Source organism: Hylobates moloch, unplaced genomic scaffold (genome assembly GCF_009828535.3).
Source record: "Hylobates moloch isolate HMO894 unplaced genomic scaffold, HMol_V3 SCAFFOLD_10, whole genome shotgun sequence".
Lineage (NCBI taxonomy): Eukaryota > Metazoa > Chordata > Mammalia > Primates > Hylobatidae > Hylobates > Hylobates moloch.
Genome location: NW_026652285.1, coordinates 100,459,644 through 100,478,611, shown reverse-complemented (window position 1 = coordinate 100,478,611; position 18,968 = coordinate 100,459,644). Strand labels below are relative to the sequence as shown.

Here is an 18,968-nt window from a genome sequence, read left to right as displayed (position 1 = left end):
AGCTGATTTTTGTATTTGTAGTAGAGATGGGGTTTTGCCATGTTGCCCAGGCTGGTCTCGAACTCCTGACCTCAGGTGATCCACCCGCCTCGGCCTCCCAAAGTGCTGGGATTACAGGCGCACAGCCCTCTCCCACATTCTTACCTGGCTGCCTCCTACTGGACAGACATGGATGTCTCTTCCCCTGGGAAGTTTCCCAGTGTCCCATATTAGTTGGATGCAGCTCCAACATGCTTCCATAACCCTGTGGCAGCGTTTTATCCATATTGTCATGGCTGCTTGAGTTTCTGACCTCCTGCTGGCAGGTGAGCACTGTGTGGCAGGGACCCAGAGACTGGGGCTCCCCAGCACCTGGCCCTGACAGTTTTTTTTTGTAGGAAGAGGCAAGACCAGCCAGCTCTCCACATAGAGAACATGGTGCAAGGTGAGAAAACCTCAAGGAAGGGCTCACCTCTCATGGGGCTCCCACCCACTCAGAGCCTGGCCGCTTCCCTCTCCTCCTCTTCCTCCACCATAAAACCAGGTTGCCGGCCAGGCGTGGTGGCTCATGCCTATAATCCCAGCACTTTGGGAGACTGAGATGGATGGATCACTTGAGGTTGGGAGTTTGAGACCAGCCTGACCAACATAGTGAAACCCTGTCTCTACTAAAAATACAAAAATTAGCCAGGCATGGGGGTGGGCGCCTGTAATCCCAAATACTTGGGAGGCTGAGGCAGGAGAATCGCTTGAACCCAGGAGGTGGAGGTTGTAGTGAGCCAGGGTTGCGCCACTGCACTCCAGCCTGTGGCAACAGAGTGAGACCCTGTCTTAAAAAACAAACAAAAACACAAAAGACAGACCCATGTGGCCCAGAACATTAAGGGAGGAGAGCAGGTAAGGCACTCAGGCACTCACCGTCTCAGGTAAGGCAAAAGCTGGGAGGGACTGGGTAGAGTGCGGTGGCTCACGCCTGTAATCCCAGCACTTTGGGAGGCTGAGGCAAGTGGATCACCTGAGGTCAAGAGTTTGAGACCAGCCTGACCAACAAGGTGAAACCCAGTTCTACTACAAACACAAAAATTAGGCAGGCGTGGTGGCGCATGTCTGTAATCCCAGCTACGCGGGAGGCTGAGGCAGAAGAATCACTTGAACCCGGGAGGCGGAGGTTGCAGTGAGCTGAGATTGCGTCACTGCACTCCAGCCTGGGGGACAAGAGCAAAACTCCATCTCAAAAAAAAAAAAAAAAAATTAAATTAAAAAAAGCTGGGTGGAACCTAAGATACGTGAGAGCCTCAGAAGCCCTTCACAGTCCTGGTTCTATCTATCTCCAGTGAGGTCACTAGCGCTCACCCAAGACCTAAGGGAACAGGAGCAGAGCCATGTCCATCAAGGCAAATGCTGAGTGTGTGTGAGATGCAGGTGGAAAGGATGTCGTCTGACGTGAATCTGACAAAATCTTGTTCCCCGGGGACATCTGGTTTGGTAAGAGTCTGGTGTGAGGCCTTGTGTGTAGAATGGGGTTAGACAGACCTGGGTGTTGGTGCCAGCTGCCCCTGACTCACTGTGGGACTTTGATAGGTTGTTTCCGCTCTTGGAACCTGTTTCCTCATCCAAATGGGAACAATTATGGGACTTAGCTCGAAGGTGGTTGTGAAAACCTGTTGACATGAGGAGAAAGTAGAAAGCGTAAGAAATGACAAGGAAATCCCAGAAATGAGAAGGAAATGACAAGGAAATCCCAGAAATGAGAAGAAAATGACAAGGAAATCCCAGAAATGAGAATGCCTGCTGCCTGGGGCCACTGTCACTGAGGCTTGTGCTTTTTGTGTGTTTCTTTTTGAGACAGAATCTCACTGTGTTGCCCAGGCTGCAGTGCAATGGTGTGATCTCAGCTCACTGCAACCTCCACCCCCCAGGTTCAAGGGATTCTCTGCCTCAGCCTCCCGAGTAGCTGGGACTACAGGCATGTGCCCCCATGCCTGGCTCTTTTTTTTTTTTTTTTTTGTATTTTTAGTAGAGATAGGGTTTTGCCATGTTGGCCAGGTTGATCTTGAATTCCTAGCCTCATGTGATCTGCCTGCCTCAGCCTCCCAAAGTGCTGGGATTACAGGCGTGGGCCACCACACCTGGCTGTGTGTTTCATCTAGAAGAGCTGATAGATGCAGAAGAGTGTCTGAAGTCTGGACCAGGACCACAGCACACTTGAAGGCAGGGTGTGGGGGTAATGAGTTGCTGTCTAGCTCAACCCTAGGAGCCCGGTTGTGGGCAGTTGCCCACCAAATACTCAAAGCACCCTTTGGAGATGGGTCCTTGTGGCTGACTCCCTATAAAATACCTGTGTGCTCATTCTTATTTCCCAGCCTCCCTCTTGGTTAGTTTGGGCCAAGTGACTAGTTATAGACAAGGAGCTGTGAGTAGAAGTTATGTCTCCCAAATATGGGGGAGTTGGTTTGGAGTTGATGTGTCTTCATCTCTCTCTTCCCCTGCTGTGGTCACTCTGGTGGCCACATGTTTGGATGGTATAGCTCAAAATAGAGGAGGGCTACCAGACCCTCATTAGACTCTGAGACAAACATACCTTTACTGTGTTCAGCCACAGAGGTTTTGTGGTGGTTTGCTGAGTCGGCTAATGCTAATTACCCTAGTGAATACAGCACTACTATTATCTCCACTTTATTGGGGTCACGTCAGTTGCCCATAGTCACACAGCTCGTAAGTGGACAGAGCTGAGACTCAAATCCAGGCCTGATTTGCATGGCTTTTTGTTTGTTTGTTTGTTGAGATGGAGTCTAGCTCTGTCGCCCAGGCTGGAATGCAGTGGCGCGATCTCACGCCATTCTCCTGCCTCAGCCTCCCGAGTAGCTGGGATTACAGGCACCCGCCACCATGCCAGGCTAATTTTATTTTTATTTTTATTTTTAGTAGAGACGGGGTTTCACTGTGTTAGCCAGGATGGTCTCGATCTCCTGACCTCGTGATCCACCTGCCTCGGCCTCCCAAAGTGCTGGGATTACAGGTGTGAGCCACCGTGCCCGGCCATGGCTGGTTTTTAGAAACCAAGTTTAACCAGGTTGGCCAGGCTGGTCTCAAACTCTTGACCTCAAGTGAGCTGCCTGCCTCAGCCACCCAAAGTGCTGGGACTACAGGTATGAGCCACCACGCCTGGCCTAAAATTTATTTATTTATTTTTATTTTTATTATTTATTTATTTTTTTTGAGATGTTGTCTTGCTCTATCGACCAGGCTGGAGTGCAATGGCGTGATCTCAGCTCACTGCAACCTCTGCCTCCCAGGTTCAAGAGATTCTCCTGCCTCAGCCTCCTGAGTAGCTGGGATTACAGGTGCGCACCACCATGCGTGGCTAATTTTTTATATTTTGAGTAGAGACGAGGTTTCACCATGTTGGTTACGCTGGTCTCAAACTCCTGATCCTCCTGCCTCAGCCTCCCAAGGTTCTGGGATTACAGGTGTGAGCCACCGCGCCTGGCCTATTTTTATTTTTTGAGAAGGAATCTTACTTTGTTGCCCAGGCTGGAGTGCAGTGGCATGATCTTGGCTCACTGCAAGCTCAGCCTCCCAGGTTCAAGCTATTCTCCTACCACAGTCTCCTGAGTAGCTGGGATTACAGGTGCGTGCCACTACACTCAGCTAATTTTTTGTATTTTTAGTAGAGATGGGGTCTCACCATGTTGGCCAAGCTGGTCTCGAATGATCCACCTGCCTCAGCCTCCCAAAGTGCTGGGATTACAGGCATGAGCCACTGCACCCAGACCCTAATACATACATTTATTTGTTTTTTGAGACAGAGTCTCACTCTGTCGCCAGGGTGGAGTGCAGTGGCGCAATCTCAACTCACTGCAACCTCTGCCTCCTGGGTTCAAGTGTTTCTTCTGCCTCAGCCTCCAGAGTAGCTGGGACTACAGGCACATGCCACCATGCCCAGTTAAATTTTGTATTTTTAGTAGAGATGGGATTTTACAATGTTGGCCAGGATGGTCTCGATCTCTTGACCTCGTCTCCGACCTCCTTGGCCTCCCAAGGTGCTGGGATTACAGGCGTGAGCCACCGCAACCGGCCTACTTTTTTATTTTTTGTTTTTATTTTTTTCGAGACGGAGTCTTGCTCTGTTGCCCAGGCTGGAGTGCAGTGGCGCAATCTCAGCTCACCGCAAGCTCCGCCTCCCAGGTTCACGCCATTCTCCTACCTCAGCCTCCCGAGTAGCTGGGACTACAGGCGCCCGCCACCACGCCCAGCTAATTTTTTTGTATTTTTTTTTTTTAGTAGAGACGGGGTTCCACCGTGTTAGCCAGGATGGTCTCGATCTCCTGACCTCATGATCTGCCTGCCTTGGCCTCCCAAAGTGCTGGGATTACAGGCTTGAGCCACTGCACCCGGCTACTTTTTTATTTTTTTGAGACGGAGTTTCACTCTTGTCGCCCAGGCTGGAGTCCAGTGGTGAGATCTCGGGTCACTTTTTTTTGTATTTTTAGTAGAGATGGGGTTTCTCCAAGTTGGTCAGGCTGGTCTCAAACTCCCGACCTCAGGTGATCCACCCTCCTCGGCCTTCCAAAGTGCTGGGATTACAGGTGTGAGCCACCATGCCTGGCAAAATTTATTTTATTTTATTATTTTTTTTGAGACTGAGTCTCGCTCCGCTGCCCAGGCTGGAGTGTGGTGGCACAATTTCAGCTCACTGCAACTTCCGCCCCCCGGGTTCAAGCGATTCTCTTACCTCAGCCTCCTGAGTAGCTGGGACTACAGGCACTCGCCACCATGCCTGACTAATTTTTTGTATTTTTAGTAGAGACGGGGGTTTCACCGTGTCAGCCAAGATGGCCTCGATCTCCTGACCTCGTGATCCCCCCGCCTCAGCCTCCCAAAGTGCTGGGATTACAGGCGCAAGCCACCGTGCCTGGCCAAAATTTGTTTTTAACAAGAAAAAAAAATTTACCTCTGGGAACACAGAAGATAATTTTTAAACAAAAAGGGGGTCTCTCAGCTGGGAACAGTGGCTCACACCTGTAATCCCAGTACTTTGGGAGGCCGGGGTGGGTGGATCACGAGGTCAAGAGATTGAGACCATCATGGCCAACACGGGTGTGGTGGCACGCTCCTGTAGTCCCAGCTACTTGGGAGGCTGAGGCAGGAGAATTGCTTGAACCCAGGAGTCAGAGGTTGCAGTGAGCCGAGATCGTGCCACTGCACTCCAGCTTGGGTGACAGAGTGAGACTCCATCTCAAAAAAAAAAAAAAAAAAAAAAAAAAGAAAGGAGGGGGGGGGGGGGGGGGGGGTCTCTCTTCATTGCCTAGGCTGGTCTTGAACTCCTGGCCTCAAGTGAACTCCTGCCTTAGCCTCCCAAAGTGCTGGGATTACAGGCATGAGCCACCACACCTGGCCCACCCTAAGCTCTTGCCTGGGCTTCTTCCCAGCCCAGAAAGGCAGTATTGCAAAGCACAAGCTTGAGTCTGACCTGAGCTCAAATCCTTGTTCTGCCACTTACTAGCTGTGTGACCTTGGGCAAGTCACTTTGTGTCCTCTCTGAGCCTCAACGTCTTCATTTGTAAGATGGGGATAATTATGCTAATTCCTCACAGGATGATTTTCAGCATCAGAGACAATGGATATACAGCATTAGCACAGTGCCTGGCTCATGTAAGCCTGTTCTAATCAAAGGCACGCTCTCTTTATCCCAGGTACTATCAGGGGCTATTGGAGAAGAGGAAATCAGTGTACAGATATGTTTATTGACAAATAAAGTACATGTACCCCTACACAAGTATCACTGCGACATTTCAGGAACCTTGGAGCTGGGAACGCCCCTTCCTCCCTGCCCGCCTCTTCTCTAGCCTCCTCCTGATTGGGCTTGGGCTCTCTAGAAAAGTGCTTCTGGCATTTTCTCACTGGAAACTCTGTAGGTGTGCTGGTTGGGCTCTCAGTGTTTTCATATCCACACCCTTCTTTCTGTCCCTGGGGGCTGTGGACAAGGGGCGATGAGCCTGCTCAGTCATTCATGTCCAGCCCAAACTCTGGATACAACTCTTTGGTGGTGACACCTCGGATCACAGCTGAAAGGAAGGAAGGCAGGCTGAATCTAAAGTGGGGAGAGGTGGGAGGGAGTACAGCCAATGCCCCGAGCCAGTGTCACTGCCCTGACCCACCCAGGACCATCTCTGGCTTCAAGCCGGTCCCCACACTTGTGCCTCACCTAACTGGCCGAGGTAAGCTCCCTGCTACTCCTTCCAGGCTGTCCCCCGCGGGCCTCGCCTAGCCACGCTGGAGCTTCGCCATGTGCCAGCCACTGTATTCAACAATGGACCTACGAGGACTCCTTGGACCCTCACCCCATTTTGCAGAGGAATGAAACAGAGCTCCCTCGATTCCATTCTCCACACAGAGCTGCTGGATTCACCTGCTTCAAATGTAAGCTGATTGTATGCTGTGCCTGCTGAACATTCCAGACTCCTCAGCATGGCCCACATGCTCGAGTTTGCCCCTCTGCAGCCTCCATGATGCTATTCCTCCTCTGTTCTCCACAAAGACTGGTCCTTTCTCCTGAGGAAGGGTTCTCAGAGGCCTCCCCTGACCACCTATCTTACCCCCACCTACCCCTGTTCATACCTCAATATTCTCCCCATCTCTGCCCTTTGTCGCCTTCATAGCACCTAACACATTTTGTAATTAACTGCTGAGTCTACTTACTTCCTGGGCATTCCTCCACCCCCAACAGGAAAACAAACCGCATGAGAGCAAGAGACCTTAAATTGTCTGGTTCACCAGTGTCCTCAGCACTCTGTAGAGTGCTGGGCACAGAGCAGCTGCTCAGTAAATGTTCACTGAATAAACAAAAACGACACCAGGTGCGGTGGCTCAGCCTATAATCTCAGCACTTTGGGAGGCCGAGGCAGGTGGATCACTTGGGGTCAGGAGTTCGAGACCAGCCTGGCCAACATGGTGAAACCCTGCCTCTACTAAAAATACAAAAATTAGCCGGGGGTGGTGGCAGATACCTGCAGTCCTAGCTACTCAGGAGGCTGAGGCACTAGAATCACTTGAACCTGGGAGGCAGAGGTTGCAGGGAGCCGAGATCACGCCACTGCACTCCAACCTGGGTGACACAGTGAGACCCAGTCTAACAAAAAAAAAAAAAAAAAAGAAAAAAAGGGATAGGCTACTGGCTCCAGGTCATATGACCTGGAAGTGACAGGCCTCATGCTGATTCTCGCTACTAAGAGCTTGTATTTATTTATTTATTTTTTTTTTTGAGACAGAGTCTGGCTCTGTCGCCCAGGCTGGAGTGCAGTGGTGTGATCTCGGCTCACCGTAACCTCCGCTTCCTGGTTTCCTGGGTTCAAGCGATTCTCCTGCCTCAGCCTCCTGAGTAGCTGGGATTACAGGCATGTGCCACCACACCTAGCTAATTACAGGGTTTCACTGTGTTGGCCAGGCTGGTCTTGAACTCCTGACCTTGTCATCCACCCGCCTCGGCCTCCCAAAGTGCTGCTGGGATACAAGTGTGAGCCAGCGAGCCCGGCCTTTTTTTTTTTTTTTTTTTTTTTTTTTGAGATGGAGTTTCGCTCCTGTTGCCCAGGCTGGAGTGCCATGGCACGATCGCAGCTCACCACAACCTCTGCCTCCCGGGTTCAAGCGAGTCTCCTGCCTTAGCCACCCAAATAGCTGGGATTATGCATGTGCCACCATGCCCAGCTAATTTTATATTTTTAGTAGAGACAGTTTCTCCATGTTGGTCAGGCTGGTCTCGAAATCCCAACCTCAGGTGATCCACCTGCCTCGGCCTCCCACAGTGCTGGGATTACAGGTGTGAGCCACTGCTCCCGGCTGAGCTTGTGTTCTTAACCACTAGGCTACGCTCCCCTCACACCCCCATCTTCTTGGGCCCTGATCACCCCCCTCTTTTCATCCATCTATAGTTCCCACCTCCAGTTTTTTCCTCTCCTCCTCTGGGGCCCATTGTCCAATGAAACACAGAGAAGCCCTCCCTGCCGTGGAATCCTGGATGCTGAAGACATTTCTGCAACAAGTGCCAAAATTCATGCAGCAACTGGGCAGACAGCCCAGCTCTGAACACTACCCCAGTGGTCACTGGCTGCTGAACATCAGAGTGCCCAGCACTCCAAGCCAGGGGATGGAACTGAAGGGTTTGTAGGGGCCACCTGCACATTTCCTCACCTCCAAGGTAGGCTGTCCTAGCCAGCATGACACGCAGGTGTTGGTACCTCGGCTAAAGCCCTCTAGATAGCAAGATTTTGTTCAGGGAGGAACAAAATACTTCCTTAAGACATAAAGGGTCACCCTTGCACTTGCTGCCTCTTTAGCAAGCTAGCCACTTGAGGCATGGATGGTATCTCGATCACTCTGAGTAGGTCCCAGAAAACCGGGGAGACCCTGAGTTCTCAGTCTGGCAGATGGGCAAGCCCCGCTCAAACCTGGCTGCAGCTTCAAAGCAGGTTCTGTACTTGAGGAACAAACCTAGGTGGCCAGGGAGACCAGAGGCTGGTCAGGAGAGGGGCTGGGGCAGCCTAGGAGCAGGCCAACTGCGGAGGGCGTGAGATTTGGCAAGTTAGGAGGCCCAGGAGCAAAACCCAACACCCCTAGGTGAGACGACACCCTATGATGCCTGCCTGTTGTTCTGGAGTCCCAACTACTCACCTAGTTTGCCCATCAGCATCTGCCCCACATCCTTGATGTCATTGTACTCGTGAAGCTGGGTAATGTGGTCCTCCAGTTCATCCACACTGTAGCCTCTGGGATGAGCGATGGAGAGAGGGGGAAAGACAGCCCAGTTAAGAAAGCAGATGATGGCCCCAGGCTCAGACAGTAATAAGGCATCTGTAAGGGCCTACTCGGTGATAGGTACTAGGGATATGGTGACAGCAAGATAGGCCCTGCCCTCATGAAGCTTACAGCAGGGCAGGGGATCTTCCCAGGTCCTCACTCCTGGCAAATGTGCCCTGTCTCCTTAGGGTGGGGTCTCCAGCCACAGTGGTATTATGTGACCCTGGCCACAGCTGAGGGACTAGCAGATGGGCACATGATCCAAACAGCTAGGTGGATTCCCTCAAGTGTGAAATGCACATTCAAAGGCAACTCAGTCTCTGCCATGTGGCTGGAACAAGAGGTGTGGGGAACTCCAGGAGGCGTTCAAGAGCCAGCTTTCCCTACACACTGAAAACTACACCTGCAGAGAGACAATGGAGTCTGTGCAGAGGGAAGCAGAGGCGGAGAACATGGCTGCAGAGACTGGGAGAGCAAGAGCTTCCATCCCAGATAGCTTTCCAGGTCCTAGTTCAGGCCCTCCCACAGCCTGAGCATCTCCCCACCTGAGGCTGCCGATATGTCCTGAATACAGAAGCATAGTCCCTTCCTCCCTTCCTTCCTTCCTTCCTTCCTTCCTTCCTTCCTTCCTTTCCTTCCTTTCCTTCCTTTCCTTCCTTTCCTTCCTTCCCTCCCTCCCCTTCCTTCCTTCCTTTCCTTCCTTCCTTTTTCTTTCCTTTCTTTCCTTTCCTCTCCCTCTCCCCCTCTTTCTTTCTTTCTTTACCAAGTCTCGCTCCGTAGCCAGGCTGGAGTGCAGTGGCGCGATCTCGCCTCACTGCAACCTCTGCCTGGCAGGTTCAAGCGATTCTCCTACCTCAGCCTCCCGAGTAGTGCACAGTCCTATTTCTACGCTAGGTCAGTGCGACTGGGTTTTTCAGTTACTGGGCAGTTAGAGAGTTAAATCTTTTTTTTTTTTTTTTAAGACAGATTCTCACTCCATCGCCCAGGCTGGAGTGCAGTGGCGTGATCTCAGCTGACTGCAACCTCCATCTCCCAGGTTTAAGCAATTCTCCTGCCTCAGCCTCCCAAGTAGCTGGGACTACATGCGCGTACCACCGTACCCGGCTATTTTTTGTATTTTTAGTAGAGACAGGGTTTTGCCATGTTGGCCAGGCTGGTCTCAAATTCCTGATCTCAAGTGATCCACCCGCCTCAGCCTCCCAAAGTGCTGGGATTACAGGCGTGAGCCAGTATGCCTGGCCCAAAGTTATCTTAACCATAATGGGGAACCCAATGAAACTCACTCAGATATGAACTGGCAGATCTCCTTGTCCAGCATGTCCCTCTTCTCCTTCAGTTTCTGAATGTCAAGGTGCAGAGACTCCTCGCTGGTCCCATCAGCCTGGCCAGACTTAGGCGATGGCCTCTGAGAGGCAGAAAAAGTCATCAGCCAGACTGATCAGTTATCCACAATTCACAGCCTACATGTCCCCCAGTAGTCACTCCCTGCTTCTGCTTGCTAATAGGCACCCTAACCCCCTGAATAAGATTGCATTTCCAAGCCTTCCTTGGAATTAGATGTGGCCCTATGACTAAGTTCCAGCAAGTAGAACTTAATCATCTGGGATTTTTTTTTTTTTTTTTTTTTTGAGACGGAGTCTCGCTGTATTGCCCAGACTGGAGTACAGTCACCTGATCTTGGCTCACTGCAACCTCCGCCTCCCAGGTTCAAGTGATACTCCTGTCTCAGCCTCCCGAGTAGCTGGGACTACAGGCATGCGCCACCATGCCCGGCTAATTTTTTTATTTTTTAGTAGAGATGGGGTTTCACCATATTGGCCAGGCTGGTCTCGAACTCCTGACCCCGTGATCTGCCCACCTCGGTCTCCCAAAGTGCTGGGATTACAGGCGTGAGCCACTGTGCCTAGCCCCACCCCATATATATATATATATATTTTTTTTTTTTTTTTTTTTTTTTAATAGGGTCTCGTTCTGTCACCCAGGCTAGATTGCAGTGGCGTGATCATAGGTCACTGCAACCTCAAACTCCTGGGCTTAGGTGATCCATCCTCTAGCCTCAGTCTCCGACAGTGTTGGGATTACAGGCTGAGCCACTGTTCCCAGCCAGTGACTGGGAATTGTCCTCCCAGGAAGAGGGCATGCCTTTCTCTGGCCGTCTTCCTTCCTGCTGGATGGAATGTGGATGCAGTGCTGGAGGTGAGCAGCTATCTTGGATGATAAAGTACAAGTCATACACTGAAGATGTGGTGGAACCAGATGGGAGGCCTGGGTGCAAATCAACTGTTTAAACCACTGTTATTTGGGGTTTTCTTTCACTCCTAGTCAAACCCAGTCCTAACTAATGGGCCTGCCCTTGTCCCCAGTCTGACCCCAGAGAATCTGCTCCAGATCTGTCTTGGGATCTCCTCTCATTTACAATGTCACTGGTTGTTGTTTTTTCTTTTCTTTTTTTTTTTTTTGAGACAGAGTCTCTGTCGCCCAGGCTGGAGTGCAGTGGCATGATTCTGGCTCACTGCAACCTCCGCCTCCCGGGTTCAAGCAATTCTCCTGCCTCAGCTTCCTGAATAGCTGGGATTACAGGTGCACACCACCATGCCCAGCTAATTTTTGTATTTTTTTTAAAACAGAGTTTCACTCTTGTTGCCCAGGCTGGAGTGCAGTGGCGCAATCTCGGCTCACTGCAACCTCTGCCTCCCAGGTTCAAGCGATTCTCCTGCCTCAGCCTCCTGAGTAGCTGGGATTACAGGCACCCGCCACCATGCCTGGCTATTTTTTTTTTTTTTTTGTATTTTTAGTAGAGATGGGGTTTCACCATGTTGGCCAGGCTGGTCTCGAACTCCTGACCTCAGGTGATCCACCCACCTCGGCCTCCCAAAGTGCTGGGATTACAGGCGTGAGCCACTGCTCCCGGCCTAATTTTTGTATTTTTAGTAGAGACAGGGTTTTTGCCATGTTGGCCAGGCTGGTCTCAAACTCCTGACCTCAAGTGATCTGCCTGCCTCGGCCTCCCAAGGTGCTGGGATTACAGGCGTGAGCCACTGTGACCAGCTGTCACTGGGTTTATAATCTCATTGGATAAAACCCTTCCTTGGGGCTTTCATCTTTGCCCTTTCTGCCTGTAGAAGCTGTGAAGGCCAGTGCCTAGTACACAGCCAATCTTCAGGAAATGTATGTTGGATGAGCTGTCTACACATGATACCAGAAGGGACCGAGGAAGATGGTCTTCCTGGTTTTAGGTTAGTGGCTTGTAACCAGTCACTCAGAGGAGTGAGTGAACACTCTCTGCCAGGAACTGACAAAGGGTCCAGGAGTGCAGCAATGAATGAGACATCAAGCCCAGCCCACTGCTCTCATAGAAGGCATAGCCTAGCCCCAAAGAAAAAGCGCCCAGTAATGAAGTTCTTCCTGCAGATGCTTCCACTCAAAGCTCTACTTATGTATCGCCCCATCAGAAAGGCCCTCTCAGACAGCCCTGTCTACAACAGTAATGTCTCAATCACTCACTATCCCTTTTTCCTGATTTTTAATATTTTTTTGAAATTTAATTTTTCTTTCTTTTTTTTTTTTTTTTTTTTTGAGACAGTCTCGCTTTGTCACCCAGGCTGGAGTGCTGTGGCGCAATCTCAGCTCACTGCAACCTCCGCCTCCTGGATTCAAGCTATTTTCCTGCCTCAGCCTCCCGAGTAGCTGGGATTACAGGCTCACGCCACCACACCCAGCTAACTTTTCCATTTTTAGTAGAGATGAGGTTTCACCATGTTGGTCAGGCTGGTCTCAAACTCCTGACATCACGATCCGCCCACCTCAGCCTCCCAAAGTGCTGGGATTACAGGCGTGAGCCACCGTGCCCGGCCTTTTTTAAATTTAATTTTTCTTTTAAGATGTGGTCTGTCTTGCTCTGTCATCCATGCTGGAGTGCGGTAGCACAATCACGCCTCACTTGTAGCCTCAACCTTCTGAGCTTAAGCAATCCTCCCACCCTAGCCGCCTGAGTAGCACAACAGGCATGTGCCATCACACTCAGTGAATTTTTTTGAAAATTTGTAATTTTTTGTAGAGATGGGGTCTTGCTGTGTCACCTAGTTTGTTCTCAAACCCTGGGCTGGAGCAATCCTCACATCTTGGCCTCCCAAAGTGTTAGGATTGCAAACATGAGCCACCGCACCTGGCCTCCTGATGTTTTATAGCATTTTTCATCACCTGACAAGTTATGCATTTCATTATTTTCATTGTCTTACATTGCTTTACATCACTGAAGTGTAACCTCCATGAGGGAAGGGACTTTTGTTCACTGCTGATTGCACAGTGTCTACAACAGTACATGGCACATAGTAGACACTCAATATTAATATTTATCAATGAATGAATAAGTAACCAATAAACAAATTATAAGTCTGAAAAATGCTTTGAAGTTGAAGTACAGTGTGCTATGGGACAGTCTAACGGGGCAACTGGACTGACCCAGGAGTGGGGATAAGGCTTCCCCGAGGAAGCTAAATTTTAAAGGATGAGCAGGCTTTAGCTTGGCAGAAAGGTGGAAGAAAGTATTGCAGACAGAGGGGACAAAACAGTTGGCCCTCTGTATCAGTGGGTTTCACAATGAAAACATCTGATGGAAAAAATGCATGGTTGGCCAGGTGCAGTGACTCACACCTGTAATCCCAGCACTTTGGGAGGCCAAGGCAGGCAGATAACGAGGTCAGTGGTTCGAGACCAGCCTGGCCAACATAGTGAAACCCTGTCTCTACTGAAAATACAAAAATTAGCCAGGCATGGTGGTGCTCACCTGTAGTCCCAGCTACTTGGGAGACTGAGGCAGGAGAATCCCTTGAACCTGGGAGGCAGAGGTTGTGGTGAGCCAAGATCACACCATTGCACTCCAGCCTGGGTGACAGAGCAAGACTCTGTCTCCAAAAAAAAAAAAAAAAAGCATGGTTGAGTCTGTATTATACACGTAGCCTTTTTTTTTCTGGTCATTACTCCATGGGGATCCTGGCAGCAAACTCCATGGATACCCAGGGGTGAATGTGTATCCAAATGCCTTAGGGCAGGAGACGGCACATGTGTTCAGGGGAATGAAAGTGGTTTCCACGTGTGTGAATGGGTGAGGGGACAGTGGTGTGAAAAAGAACAAATGCAACTGGGCACGGTGGCTCACGCCTGTAATCCCAGCACTATGGGAGGCCGAGGCGGGAGGATCACGAGGTCAGGAGATCAAGACCATCCTAGGTAACACGGTGAAACCCCGTCTCTACTAAAAATACAAAAAATTAGCTGGGCATGGTGGTGTGCACTTGTAGTCCCAGCTAGTCGGGAGGCTGAGGTAGGAGAATCGCTTGTACCCAGGAGGCAGGGGTTGCAGTGAGCTGAGATTGCACCACTGCACTCCAACACTCCAGCCTGGGTGACAGAGCAAGACTCTTTTTTTTATTTTTTAACTTTTATTTTATTTTTATTTATTTATTTATTTTGAGACGGAGTCTCGCTCTGTCACCCGGGCTGGAGTGCAGTGGTGCAATCTCGGCTCACTGCAAGCTGCGCCTCCCAGGTTCACACCATTCTCCTGCCTCAGCCTCCCAAGTAGCTGGGACTACAGGCGCCCGCCACCATGCCCGGCTAACTTTTTATATTTTTAGTAGAGACGGGGTTTCACCGTGTTAGCCATGATGGTCTCGATCTCCTGACCTTGTGATCCACCCGCCTCGGCCTCCCAAAGTGCTGGGATTACAGGCGTGAGCCACCGCGCCCAGCCTGACTCTGTTTATTTAAAAAAAAAAAAAAAAAAAAAAAAAGAACAAATGCAACCATGAGTAGTGCTATTAGAAAGGAGAAGAGGCAGAGCCCACTTCAAGAGCTTGGGGTTCCTCTGATGATGCAAGGGCAGTTGGAGGAGTTGGTTTGTGGTCCTGGTTAGGAGGCTGAGTGTGATTTCAGACTTGGCAAGTGGGAAGGCAAAGATTCTGCAGGCAGCTCTGAGTGTCCCAAGAAAGGTCAGGGCTGGAGAGAGATAGGAGGGTTGTGGGCACTGGGGTGGGCTGAGGGAGTGGGAGTCAGACCTTGGAGCAGGTGTGTAGAAAGAGAATGGCAAGAGGAGAGCAGAGCCACTCGTAAATGTGTGGGCGAAGGATTACCCAGGTGCCGAGGCAAGAGACTGAAGGCACAAACTGTTTCAGTATAATAAAGAAAATAGTTAGAATAAGAATAGTCATAATACAAATTAGACATAGAGATGATCGTGGACAATTATCAATCATTAGTATAAACACTATTAATCATTAGCTTTTAATATTACTTTGTTGCATTACTAATATAACCTAAGAATAACCGGCGAGTATAGGGTCAGGTGCTGAAGGGACATTGTGAGAAGTGACCTAGAAGGCAAGAGGTGAGCCCTCTGTCACGCCTGCATAAGGGCCGCTTGAGGGCTCTTTGGTCAGGTGGTAATGCCAGTGACTGGGAAGGCACCCGTTACTTAGCAGACCGTGAAAGAGTCTCCTTTCCTTAGAGGAGTCAGGGAACACTCTGCTCCACCAGCTTCTTGTGGGAGGCTGGATATTATCCAGGCCTGCCTGCAGTCATCCGGAGGCCTAACCCCTCCCTGTGGTGCTGTGCTTCAATGGTCACCCTCCTTGTCCACTTTCGTGTTCCTCCCGTACTCCTGGTTTCTCTTTGAAGTTTGTAGTAGACAGTGGTAGAAGAAATAGTCAAAGTCTTAAAGTCTTTGATCTTTCTGATAAGTGCATAGAAGAAAACGCTGATGTATGCTGCCTTCCCTCTCTGCTTTGGCTACCTAGAAGGGAAGCGTCCACTGGCCCATGATCACGTGACTTGCTTGACCTTATCAATCACTTGGACGACTCACCCTCCTTACCCTGCCCCCTTGTTTTGTATGCAATAAATATCAGCACGCCCAGCCATTCTGGGCCACTACTGGTCTCCACGTCTTCGTGGTAGTGGTCCCCCGGGCCCAGCTGTTTTCTCTTTATCTCTTTGTCTTGTGTGTTTATTTCTTACAATCTCTCGTCTCCGCACACGGGGAGAACACCCGCCACGCCCCGTAGGGCTGGATCCTACAGAAATGCCCACATTTACCTCAGGAGTGGCAGGAAGCAAAGGAGTCAGCCAAGTGGGCACAGAAAAAGAGGCAGGAGAGGTCAGGAGGGTGCTCCTGCAAATAGGCCCAGAGAGGAGTAAGCCCAAGGTACCGCTTAAGAGTTCAGTTCAAGCCCAGGTGCGGTGGCTCACGCCTATAATCCCAGTACTTTGGGAGGCTGAGGAGGGTGGAACACTGAGGTCAGGAGTTTGAGACCAGCCTGGCCAACGTGGCAAAACCCTGTCTCTACTAAAAGTACAAAAATTAGCTGGGCATGGTGGTGGGCACCTGTAATCCCAGCTACTAGGGAGGCTGAGGCAGGAGAATCACTTGAACCTGGGAGGCAGAGGTTGCAGTGAGCCGAGATCGTGCCATTGCACTCCAGCCTGGGTGACAGAGCAAGATTCCGTCTCAAATAAAAAACAAAAAACAAAAAAACATCTCAGTTTCTCAGTTTAACGCCCCCAGCTCTGCCGCGTCCTGGCTATATTCATCTCTCTGGAACTCACAGGCCTCACCTCAACATGAGGACAGTAAAGCGTCTTCTCAAAGGTTGCTGGCTGGAAGGAACTGGAAAGATGATGTATTAAAGGAAGCTGAAGGGACAGTGCTCAATAGAGCCTCCTTTTTGTTTTTTGTTTTTTTTTGAGATAGAGTCTCGCTCTGTTGCCCAGGCTGGAGTGCAGGGTGATCTCGGCTCACTGCAACCTCCACCCCCTGGGTTCAAGCGATTCTCCTGCCTCAGTCTCCCAAGTAGCTGGGATTACAGGCATGTACCACTATGCTCAGCTAATTTTTGTATTTTTAGTAGAGATGGGGCTTCACCATGTTGGCCAGACTGGTCAAAATCCTGACCTCAGGTGATCCGCTCACCTTCTCCTCCCAAAGTGCTGGGATTATAGGCGTGAGCCACTGTGCCTGGCCGAGCCTTGTTTTTAAAAGTGGAAGAAATGGAAGCTGGGCATGGTGGCTCATGCCTGTAATCCCAGCAGTTTGGGAGGCCAAGGCGGGCAGGTTGCTTTAAGCTCACGAGTTTGAGACCAGCCTGGGCAACATGGCGAAAATCTGTCTCTACTGAAAATACAAAAAAATTAGCCAGGCGTCATGGCACACAACTGTGGTCCCAGCTATTTGGTACGCTGAGGCAGGAGGATGGGTTGGGCTCGGGAGGCAGTGGTTACAGTGAGCCCAGATCGCGCCATTGCACTCCAGCCCGGGCGACAGAGTGAAATCCTGTCTCAAAAAATAAAAAAAATTTAAAAAAAGAGAGAAGGAACGAATTAGCATGAATGAGAAAGGCGTGATCTGCAGTGAGTTACCCCGTGGTCAAAGACAGTGGATACCAACCCACTTGCAGAGAGAAGCTCAATCAGCCCGGTGCTTTTGGCAAACTGTGGCTGCCACCCCGTCATCGTTATCTGAGCTCACTGTGAGTTGCCCTTCAGGCTTTGCCTCTGACCCTGCCATCTCTGGAGAGCCCTCTTTGCAAGCCCAAGCCTGGGCTCCCCATCTCAGAACCATGTGCATACTTTTGTCCTGGAATTATTTTTCTGCCTGTGGCTCCTGGAGGGCAGGGGGCTATCTGGCATACACCTGCAATGCAGCAGTTGCTAAATCAATGAACAAATACCAAGTCTTTCCCGATCTAACTTCTTTTTTGTTTCTGAGACTTAGTCTAGCTCTGTTATCCAGGCTGGAGTGCAGTGGCGCAATTTCGGCTTACTGCAACCTCCGCCTTCAGGGTTCAAGCAATTCTCCTGCCTCAGCCTCCTGAGTAGTTGGGATTACAGGCCTGCACCACCATGCTCGGCTGATTTTTTTGTATTTTTGGTAGAGACAGGGTTTCACCATGTTGGGCAGGCTGGTCTTGAACTCCTGACCTCAAATGATCCGCCCGCCTGGGCCTCCCAAAGTGCTGGGATTACAGGTGTGAGCCACTGCGCCAGGCCCTCACGATCTGCCTTAAGAGTGGTGGTAGTTGTAGTGGCAACTCCATCTGGGGGATGAGAGAAGGAGGAGGCTGTGTTTTGGGGGTGGCTTGCCAGAGAAGAGGAGACACTATTAGCAACTAAAGGAGTGGTCAGGGTGAACGCCAAGCATTTTCCTGATTGGGGAGCTGTGGGTTTGTTTAAAGGCAGGGCTGGGTGAGGGGTGAAACGAGCGGGGAGGAGAGATGGCTGGTGCTGGACTGGAGTGAAAGGCATCCGAGGAGCCAGGAGACAGGATGGGGAGGGAGAGGAGTTAGCCTAGGACAGGACAGGATAGCACTTCTTTGAAGACTGGCGGGCATGAGGAAAGGAAGGGGAGGGATTCAGGGATGACCTGGAGGTTCTCAATCGACTGGGAGAAGATATGGAAGAGGGCCAAGCGGGGATTGGCTGCTGTTGGGATGGGGAGGAGGGCCGGGAGCGCACGAGGGAAGGTCGAGGATGGGAAGGGGGGTGTGGAGGAAAAAATACTCACAGGGGATCGGAAGGCCCCGCGGCAACTTCGGGTAAGTCTTGGTTCAGTCCTAGAGAGGAATCCGAGGGGAAAGCCTGATTGGACCCACAGCCCGCTGTGAGGACAGGGGTACTGTGGGGATGCGGGAGGAGGAGCAGTTGGGAGGTAGCAGCGCCAGGGACTGGGACTGGATCCATCTGGAAACGGGGCAGATACGCTCTCAGGATCAGGGTAGAGACCCTCTAGGAAGGGGGCGTTCTGGGACGGGGGTTGTCTGGAGCACTGGATGGGAGTCTTTGGAGGTGATTTCTGGGAAGGGAAAGTCTGGGGCAGGGCTGTGAGGAGTCAGGAAAGAAACTGTGGAGTCCGTTCCTCGCTCACCTCCTGAGCCCTGGGGTCCGAGGCCCCCGGATCAGGGGGTTCAATGGCGCAAGAGGGTCCAGCGCGGGAGTCGGAGAGCCGCCTCTCAGGTGCAACTGGCAAGGAACTCTGACCGGAGCGTCAACGGTCGCACAGAAAGCTGCGCGCGCACCCAGGGAAAGCCGGCCCCGCCCCTCTCCCGAGGTGGGCGGGGACAGCGGTTGCGTGCGCAGCTTTTGTTGTGACGCCACAGGTCCCTCTGGCCACTCCGCTGCCTAGCCACGCCCCCTTCCGCTTC

General features: G+C 51.0%; 1 protein-coding gene across 1 annotated transcript in view; it reads right to left on the bottom strand.

The window, feature by feature from the left end:
- Positions 1-5,706: 5,706 nt before the first annotated feature.
- Positions 5,707-18,968, bottom strand: part of SWI5 (SWI5 homologous recombination repair protein) — a 13,980-nt gene continuing 718 nt past the window's right edge. Inside the window, 5 exon segments of the mRNA XM_058445412.1 lie at positions 5,707-6,047; positions 8,650-8,744; positions 10,059-10,180; positions 18,332-18,433; positions 18,435-18,507. Coding sequence (XP_058301395.1) covers positions 5,983-6,047; positions 8,650-8,744; positions 10,059-10,180; positions 18,332-18,433; positions 18,435-18,507 — 457 coding nt within the window. The 3' untranslated portion in view covers positions 5,707-5,982.